Source organism: Coregonus clupeaformis, chromosome 29, assembly GCF_020615455.1.
Source record: "Coregonus clupeaformis isolate EN_2021a chromosome 29, ASM2061545v1, whole genome shotgun sequence".
NCBI classification, from domain to species: Eukaryota; Metazoa; Chordata; class Actinopteri; order Salmoniformes; family Salmonidae; genus Coregonus; species Coregonus clupeaformis.
In genome coordinates, this window is record NC_059220.1 from 5,270,074 (window position 1) to 5,280,073 (window position 10,000).

General features: G+C 48.0%; 1 protein-coding gene across 1 annotated transcript in view; it reads left to right on the forward strand.

Annotated features, from left to right (window-relative positions):
• The window catches only part of LOC123482197 (E3 ubiquitin-protein ligase TRIM9-like), an 11,998-nt gene that overhangs the window by 195 nt on the left and 1,803 nt on the right, over positions 1 to 10,000 (forward strand). The window contains exons 2-3 of the mRNA XM_045208996.1: positions 3,376 to 3,679; positions 6,939 to 7,101. Of these exons, the coding sequence (XP_045064931.1) occupies positions 3,376 to 3,679; positions 6,939 to 7,101 (467 nt within the window). The remainder of the gene's footprint in view (positions 1 to 3,375; positions 3,680 to 6,938; positions 7,102 to 10,000) is intronic.

A 10,000-nucleotide genomic window follows, 5' to 3' on the forward strand; every position in this document is an offset into this window, starting at 1 on the left:
GTCCCAAATGGCCCCCTATTCCCTATGTAGTGCACTACTTTTGACCAGGCCCCATAGGGTGACAAAAGTAGTGCACTACATAGGGAATAGGGTGCCATTTGGGATGCAATCGTAGACTAGCCTGGTCAGTACTGTATGCGCTGTAGTGTCGCCAACTCCTCTATCCATCGTTGTCATGCCACAGACATGCATGTTTAGCATGGGCAATGAACCAACGCAGAGAGGAGTTGGCTAAAAGCACATACCGACTGGTGACGGTGACTCTAAAGAGCATAAGTACAGCTGCCTAACAGACCTGGGTTCTAAATAGTATTTGAAATCTTTCTAACACTTTAGCTGTGCTTGATTGGGCTCAAGCAAAACACTCAACGTTTTTGAAAGATGTATAACACTGTTTGAACCCAGCTCTGGTACACACAGTATTCAAACCCACCCCTACACCTGCCGCTTGCTTTCCCATTGTGTATGCTGCTCAGCTCTACACCGACGGACAGACAGACAGACAGGCAGACAGACAGGCAGACAGGCAGACAGGCAGGCAGGCAGACAGACAGACAGACAGACAGACAGACAGGCAGGCAGGCAGACAGACAGACAGACAGACAGACAGACAGACAGACAGACAGACAGACAGACAGGCAGGCAGGCAGGCAGGCAGGCAGGCAGGCAGGCAGGCAGGCAGGCAGACAGACAGGCAGACAGGCAGGCAGACAGGCAGGCAGGCAGGCAGGCAGGCAGGCAGGCAGGCAGACAGGCAGACAGGCAGACAGAGAAGCTTGTCTTCAGTGGACCTGTGAAGTCCAGAAAGCTCCTTCTCCCTGATTTTGGACTGGATTGGCTCTTTGAGGTTCTCCTATGTAGCTGTTGGTTTGATAAAGACAGTAATGTATCTACAAAACAAGACAGACAGGTCCGGATAGATTCTATTTGGTTTCAGGTTTCAATTGACAATTTTGATGCCAGGCGGCCAGGATGTGCTTTGCCTTTAATTTTCTCCCCGTCTGGAAAATAGTCTAGGGGACAGAGTGCTATAGTAATCTACGTCACTCTTGTCGTTGGTTTGGAAAAGAATCCCCAGGATGGATGGATATGGATCTTCTTAGTGGTAATAAAATGGCCTCTGAAAAGAAGCAGCTTCCCTGATCAACACTACACAGCTTTTACAGTCTCTTCCACCCTCTCCCTTCATCTCCTACACACTCTGCTCTTCCACTGCTCTCCTCCTCTCTTCCTAACCCTCACTCTCTCCCTTCCCCTTCCCCTCACTCTCTCTCTCCCCCTCACTCTCTCTCAACCCCTCACTCTCTCCCTAACCCTCACTCTCTCCCTTCCCCTCACTCTCTCACTCCCCCTCACTCTCTCCCTAACCCTCACTCTCTTCCTAACCCTCACTCTCTTCCTAACCCTAACCCTCACTCTCTTCCTAACCCTCACTCTCTCCCTCCCCCTCCCCCTCACTCTCTCCCTAACCCTCACTCTCTTCCTAACCCTCATTCTCTCCCTCCCCTCCCCTCACTCTCTCCTAACCCTCACTCTCTCCCTCCCCCTCACTCTCCCTAACCCTCACTCTCTCCCTTCCCCTCACTTTCTCCCTCTCCCTCACTCTCTCCCACCCCCTCACTCTCTTTTCCTAACCCTCACTCTCTTCCTAACCCTCACACTCTTCCTAACCCTCACTATCTTCCCTAACCCTCACTCTCTCCCTAACCCTCACTATCTTCCTAACCCTCACTCTCTTCCTAACCCTCATACTCTTCCTAACCCTCACTATCTTCCCTAACCCTCACTCTCTCCCTAACCCACACTCTCTCCCTAACCTTCACTATCTTCCCTAACCCTCACTCTCTCCTTCCCCCTCATTCTCTCCCTAACCCTCACTCTCTTCCTAACCCTCACACTCTCCCTCCCCCTCACTCTCTCCCTCCCCCTCACTCTCTCCTTCCCCCTCACTCTCTCCCTTCCCCTCACTCTCTCCCTCCCCCTCACTATCTCCCTCCCCCTCACTCTCTCCTTCCCCCTCACTCTCTCCCTCCCCCTCACTCTCTCCCTCCCCCTCACTCTCTCCTTCCCCCTCACTCTCTCCCTAACCCTCACTCTCTTCCTAACCCTCACTCTCTTCCTAACCCTCACACTCTTCCTAACCCACACTATCTTCCCTAACCCTCACTCTCTCCCTAACCCTCACTCTCTCCTTCCCCCTCACTCTCTCCCTAACCCTCACTATCTTCCTAACCCTCACTCTCTTCCTAACCCGCACACTCTTCCTAACCTTCACTATCTTCCCTAACCCTCACTCTCTTAATAACCCTCACTCTCTCCCTAACCCTCACTCTCTTCCTAACCCTCATTCTCTTCCTAACCCTCACACTCTTCCTAACCCACACTCTCTTCCTAACCCTCACACTCTTCCTAACCCTCACTCTCTCCTTCCGCCTCACTCTCTCCCTCCCCCTCACTCTCTCCTTCCCGCTCACTCTCTCCCTCCCCCTCACTCTCTCCCTCCCCCTCACTCTCCCTTCCCTTCCTCACCTCTCCCTCCCCTCACTCTCTCCCTCCCCCTCACTCTCTCCTCCCCCTCACTCTCTCCTTCCTTCCTCACTCTCTCCCTCCTCTCACTCTCTCCCCCCTCACTTCTCCTTCCCCTCACTCTCTCCCTCCCCCTCACTCTCTCCCTCCCCCTCACTCTCTGGGTATGCAAATGCTTCCCACAGGTATGGATGGGTCACACACCCTTTAACTCTCCCATCGCTGAATGTCTCCTCCGCTCCACTCAGCTCCACTCCTAACCTGATCATTGCCAATGTCATCACAGCAACCAATCATTGACTTGATAACCAAGGGGTGGGCAGTTTGCTGTCCAATGGGGGCTTCAGATATTCAGGTTTCACTGGGAACCTCCAATCAACATATTTCTTACTCATATTATGTTCCCATGGGAACACTCATGTTCTGATGTTCCAATTACCATGGTAACAGTATCAAGTCCCATGGAGCACCCACAGAGATAGCAACTGCCCTCTCCTTGAGTGTCTAATGGAGTATTGTATTTGTAATATTTGTCATGTATTTATAATAATAGTGTGTTTGACAGGATGTGCCAGAGAGATGTGATTTGCCTGTACCGTACCATAGAGTATCAGTCTTTAGCTGTCATTCCACTCCTTGTACTCCGTGTCATGTGCCAAAGACAATGTTTGGCAAGGAGTGGAATGACAGCTCAAATGTGCACACCTTGGGGTCCACCGGAGGGAGTTTTTGGAAACGCTGACATAACCCCACCAGCTTCTAGCCTCATCTCCTCTGTAAGGTGTTTTCGCCATGCTAACTTAAGAGTTAACCTCTCTATCTGTCTGTGTGTATGTCTACTTCCTGTAGTTGCCTGGTTCACCTTTGACCCCGCGTCAGCCCACCCTGATATCATCCTCTCCAATGACAACCTGACAGTGACGTGCAACAGCTACGATGACAGGGTGGTCATGGGTAATTCCGGCTTCTCCCGTGGTGTGCACTACTGGGAGATCACGGTGGATCGCTATGACAACCACCCGGACCCTGCTTTTGGGGTTGCCCGCGGCGACGTGCTGAAGGATGTGATGCTGGGGAAAGATGATAGGGCCTGGGCCATGTACGTGGACAACAACCGATCCTGGTTCATGCACAACAACTCCCACACCAACAGGTAGGTCACCTGGTACACCTGGTAACATCCACACCAACAGGTAGGTCACCTGGTACACCTGATACATCCACACCAACAGGTAGGTCACCTGGTACACCTGATACATCCACACCAACAGGTAGGTCACCTGGTACACCTGGTAACATCCACACCAACAGGTAGGTCACCTGGTACACCTGATACATCCACACCAACAGGTAGGTCACCTGGTACACCTGATACATCCACACCAACAGGTAGGTCACCTGGTACACCTGGTAACATCCACACCAACAGGTAGGTCACCTGGTACTCCTGATACATCCACAACCAACAGGTAGGTCACCTGGTACACCTGATACATCCACACCAACAGGTAGGTCACCTGGTACACCTGATACATCCACACCAACAGGTAGGTCACCTGGTACACCTGATACATCCACAACCAACAGGTAGGTCACCTGGTACACCTGATACATCCACAACCAACAGGTAGGTCACCTGGTACACCTGATACATCCACACCAACAGGTAGGTCACCTGGTACATTTGATACAATCCACACCAACAGCTAATGGAGAGGCTTTGTATAATGAAATAACAACCCATCCACTCTGGATAGTGTAACAGTGTTGCTTCTGTCCCTCTCCTCGCCCCAACCTGGGCTCGAACCAGGGACCCTTTGAACACATCGACAACAGTCACCCTCGAAGCATCGTTACTTATCGCTCCACAAAAGCCGCGGGGAAACAACTACTTCAAGGTCTCACAGCGAGTGACGTCACCGATTTAAACACTACCAGCTACTAACTAGCTAGCCATTTCACACCGGTTACACTAGTGGGAAGATACAGTTTTTATTACCTGTATGCTTCAGATGTGTCGGTAGGACTCAAATAAAATAAAATTGTATTTGTCACATGCTTGGTAAACAACAGGTGTAGACTAACAGTGAAACGCTTCCTTACGGTCCTTTTCCAACAATGCAGAGTTAAGATCAAGATAAAAAAAATTTAAGAAGAAAAAAAGGACTGTATGTATTTACAGTGCCTTCAGAAAGTATTCACACCCCTTCACCTATTCCACATTTTGATGTGTTAAACATTTATTAAATATATGTTTTTTCTCACCATCTACACGCAATACCCCATAATGTTGTTTTTAATTTGTTATAAAAGTAAATACATTAAATATATAACTATCTCATTTACATAAGTGGTCCTCTGTAGCTCAGCTGGTAGAGCACGGCGCTTGTAACGCCAGGGTAGTGGGTTCGATCCCCGGGACCACCCATACGTAAAAATGTATGCACGCATGACTGTAAGTCGCTTTGGATAAAAGCGTCTGCTAAATGGCATATTATATTATTATAAGTATTCACACCCCTGAGTCAATACTTTGTAGAAACAGCTTTGAGTCGTCTTGGGTATGTCTGTATCAGCTTTGCACATCTGGATTTGGGGATTTTATCCCATTCTTCCTTGCAGATTTTCTCAATCTCTGGTAGGCCTTTCCTGCAGTCAATGACCAAAAGCGCCCTCTTTGGCCTCATTATTAATATTTTTAATAATTTAATAATTAATAAAGATTTTTTTATTTTTTTATGGCGAAAATCCAGTGTTTCTATGTCAAACAGTTTTGTTATACAGTGCATTCGGAAAGTATTCAGACCCCTTGACTTTTTCCACATTCTGTTACGTTACAGCCTTATTCTAAAATTGATTAAATAGTTTCTTTTCCTCATCAATCTACACACGATACCCCATAATGACAAAGCAAAAACAGGTTTTTCGATTTCTTTGCAAATGTATTAATAATAACAAACTTAAATATCACATTTACATAAGTATTCAGACCCTTTTCTCAGTACTTTGTTGAAGCACCTTTGGCAGCGATTACAGCCTTTTCTTCTTGGGTATGATGCTACAAGCTTGGCACACCTGTATTTGGGGAGTTTTTCCCATTCTTCTCTGCAGATCCTCTCAAGCTCTGTCAGGTTGGATGGGGAGCGTCGATGCACACCTATTTTCAGGTCTCTCCAGAGATGTTTGATCGGGTTCAAGTCCGGGCTCTGGCTGTGCCACTCAAGGACATTGAGACTTGTTCCAAAGCCACTGCTGCGTTGTCTTGGCTGTGTGCTTAGGGTTGTTGTCCTGTTGGAAGGTGAACCTTCGCCCCAGTCTGAGGTCCTGAGAGCTCTGGAGCAGGTTTTCATCAAGGATCTCTCTGTATTTTGCTCCGTTCATCTTTCCCTCGATTCTGACTAGTCTCTCAGTCCCTGCCGCTGAAAAACATCCCCACAGCATGATGCTGCCACCACCATGCTTCACCGTCCTCCAGATGTGACACTTGGCATTCAGGCCAAAGAGTTCAATCTTGGTTTCATCAGACCAGATAATCTTGTTTCTCATGGTCTGAGAGTCCTTTAGGTGTCTTTTGGCAAACTCCAAGCAGTCTGTCATGTGCCTTTTACTGAGGGGTGGCTTCCGTCTGGCCACTCTACCATAAAGGCCTGATTGGTGGAGTGCTGCAGAGATCGTTGTCCTTCTGGAAGGTTCTCCCATCTCCATAAAGGAACTCTGAAGCTCTGTCAGAGTGACCATCGGGTTCTTGGTCACCTCCCTGACTAAGGCCCTTCTCCCGCGATTACTCAGTTTGGCTGGGCAGCCAGCTCCAGGAAGAGTATTGGTGGTTCCAAACTTCTTCCATTTAAGAATGATAGAGGCCACTGTGTTCTTGGGGACCTTCAATGCTGCAGACATTTATTGGTAACCTTCCCCAGATCTGTGCCTCGACACATTCCTGTCTAGGAGCTCTACGGACAATTTCTTTGACCTCATGGCTTGGTTTTTGCACTGTCAACTGTGGGACCTTATATAGACAGGTGTGTGCCTTTCAAAATCATATCCAATCAATATAATTTACCACAGGTGGACTCAAATGAAGTTGTAGAAACATCTCAAGGATGATCAACGGAAACAGGATGCACCTGAGCTCAATTTCGAGTCTCATAGCAAAGGGTCTGAATACTTATGTAAATAAGATATTAATTATGTAAATACACTTTTTTTATACATTTGATAAAATAAAAATTTCTAAAAACCTGTAATTCGCTCTGTCATTATGCGGTATTGTGTGTAGATTGATGAGGAAATTGTTTTATTTTATCAATTTTTGAATAAGGCTGTAACGTAACAAAATGTGGAAAAAGGGAAGGGGTCTGAATACTTTCTACTATACATACTGTATGTATTTGACATTCTGTGCGTCTCTTCAGGACGGACGGGGGCGTCAGCAAAGGGGCCACAGTGGGCGTGCTGTTAGACTTCACCAGAGGGATCCTCATCTTCCTCATCAACGATGAACAGCAGGGTCCTGTGGCCTTCGAAGGCATCGAGGGACTCTACTACCCTGCTGTCAGCCTCAACCGCAACGTACAGGTAAAAATAGAAACAAAGTAGAAGTAACATAGAAACAACGTACAGGTAACCTAGAAACAACGCAGAAACAATGTTATAGCCCCAACGTAGAAACAACATTATCGCCCCAACGTAGAAACAATGTTATAGCCCCAACGTAGAAACAACGTTATCGCCCCAAAATAGAAACAACGTCATAGCCCCAAAATAGAAACAACGTTATAGCCCCAACGTAGAAACAACGTTATCGCCCCAAAATAGAAATAACGTTATAGCCCCAACATAGAAACAATGTTATAGCCCCAACGTAGAAACAACATTATCGCCCCAACATAGAAACAATGTTATAGACCCAATGTAGAAACAACTTTATAGCCCCAACATAGAAACAATGTTATAGCCCCAACGTAGAAACAACATTATCGCCCCAACATAGAAACAACGTTATATCCCCAACATAGAAACAATGTTATAGACCCAATGTAGAAACAATGTTTATGATGTCCAGGTAGCCCCAAAGTAGAAACACTATTCTAATGTTGAGGTAACATTGCCACAACAGAGAAACCCAGGTAGACCCAACGTAGAAACAACGTTACAATAACTAGGTAAGCCCCAACATAGAAACAATGTTATACCAACCGCAAAGTCCAGGTAACATTGCCACAGCATAGAAACGCCATTGCACCAACCTGACTTTAATGCAGGGAAACTTAAATCCGTTCTACCTAATTTCTACCAGCATGTCAAATGTGCAACCAGAGGGAAAAAAACTCTAGACCACCTTTACTCCACACACAGAAACGCATACAAAGCTCTCCCTCGCCCTCCATTTGGCAAATCTGACCATAACTCTATCCTCCTGATTCCTGCTTATAAGCAAAAACTGAAGCAGGAAGCACCAGTGATTCGGTTAATAAAAAAGTGGTCAGATGACGCAGATGCCAAGCTACAGGACTGTTTTGCTAGCACAGACTGGAACATGTTCCGGGATTCTTCAGACAGCATTGAGGAGTACACCACATCAGTCACTGGCTTCATCAATAAGTGCATCGATGATGTCGTCCCCACAGTGACCGTACGTACATACCCCCAACCAGAAGCCATGGATTACAGGCAACATCCGCACTGAGCTAAAGGGTAGAGCTGCCGCCAAGGAACGGGACTTCTAACCCGAAGCTTATAAGAAATCCCGCTATGACCTCCGACTGAACCATCAAACAGGCAAAGAGTCAATACAGGTCTAAGATTGAATCATACTACACTGGCTCTGACGCTCGTCGGATGTGGCAGGGCTTGAAAACTATTACAGACTACAAAGGGAAGCACAGCCGCGAGCTGCCCAGTGACACAAGCCTACCAGACGAGCTAAACCACTTCTATGCTCGCCGAGGCAAGCAACACTGAAGCATGCATGAGAGCACCAGCTGTTCCGGACGACTATGTGATCACGCTCTCCGTAGCCGATGTGAGTAAGACTTTTAAGCAAGTCAACATTCACAAGGCCGCTGGGCCAGACGGATTACCAGGGCGTGTACTCCGAAGCATGTGCTGACCAACTGGCAAGTGTCTTCACTGACATTTTCAACATGTCCCTGACCGAGTCTGTAATACCAACATGTTTCAAGCAGACCACCATAGTCCCCGTGCCCAAGAACTCTAAGATAACCTGCCTAAATGACTACCGACCCGTAGCACTGACGTCTGTAGCCATGAAGTGCTTTGAAAGACTGGTCATGGCTCACATCAACAGCATAATCCCAGAAACCCTAGACCCACTCCAATTTGCATACCGCCCCAACAGATCCACAGATGATGCAATCTCTATCGCACTCCACACTGCCCTTTCCCACCTGGACAAGAGGAACACCTACGTGAGAATGCTATTCATTGACTACAGCTCAGCATTCAACACCATAGTGCCCTCTAAGCTCATCACTAAGCTAAGGATCCTGGGACTAAACACCTCCCTCTGCAACTGGATCCTGGACTTCCTGACGGCCGCCCCCAGGTGGTAAGGGTAGGTAACAACACATCTGCCACACTGATCCTCAACACGGGGGCCCTCAGGGGTGCGTGCTCAGTCCCCTCCTGTACTCTCTGTTCACCATGACTGCATGGCCAGGCACGACTCCAACACCATCATTAAGTTTGCCGACGACACAACAGTGGTAGGCCTGATCACCGACAACGATGAGACAGCCTATAGGGAGGAGGTCAGAGATCTGGCCGTGTGGTGCCAGGACAACAACCTCTCCCTCAACGTGACCAAGACAAAGGAGATGATTGTGGACTACAGGAAAAAAAAGAGGACTGAGCACGCCCCCATTCTCATCGACGGGGCTGTAGTGGAACAGGTTGAGAGCTTCAAGTTCCTTGGTGTCCACATCACCAACGAACTATCATGGTCCAAGCACACCAAGACAGTCGTGAAGAGGGCACGACAAAGCCTATTCCCCTCAGGAGACTAAAAAGATTTGGCATGGGTCCTCAGATCCTCAAAAAAATTCTACAGCTGCACCATCGAGAGCATCCTGACTGGTTGCATCACCGCCTGGTATGGCAACTGCTTGGCCTCTGACCGCAAGGCACTACAGAGGGTAGTGCGTACGGCCCAGTACATCACTGGGGCAAAGCTCCCTGCCATCCAAGACCTCTATACCAGGCGGTGTCAGAGGAAGGCCCTCAAAATTGTCAAAGACTCCAGCCACCCTAGTCATAGACTGTTCTCTCTGCTACCGCACGGCAAGCGGTACCGGAGTGCCAAGTCTAGGTCCAAAAGACTTCTCAACAGCTTCACCCACAAGCCATAAGACTCCTGAACAGCTAATCATGGCTACCCGGACTATTTGCACTGCCCCCCACCCCATCCTTTTACGCTGCTGCTACTCTGTTAAGTATTTATGCATAGTCACTTTAA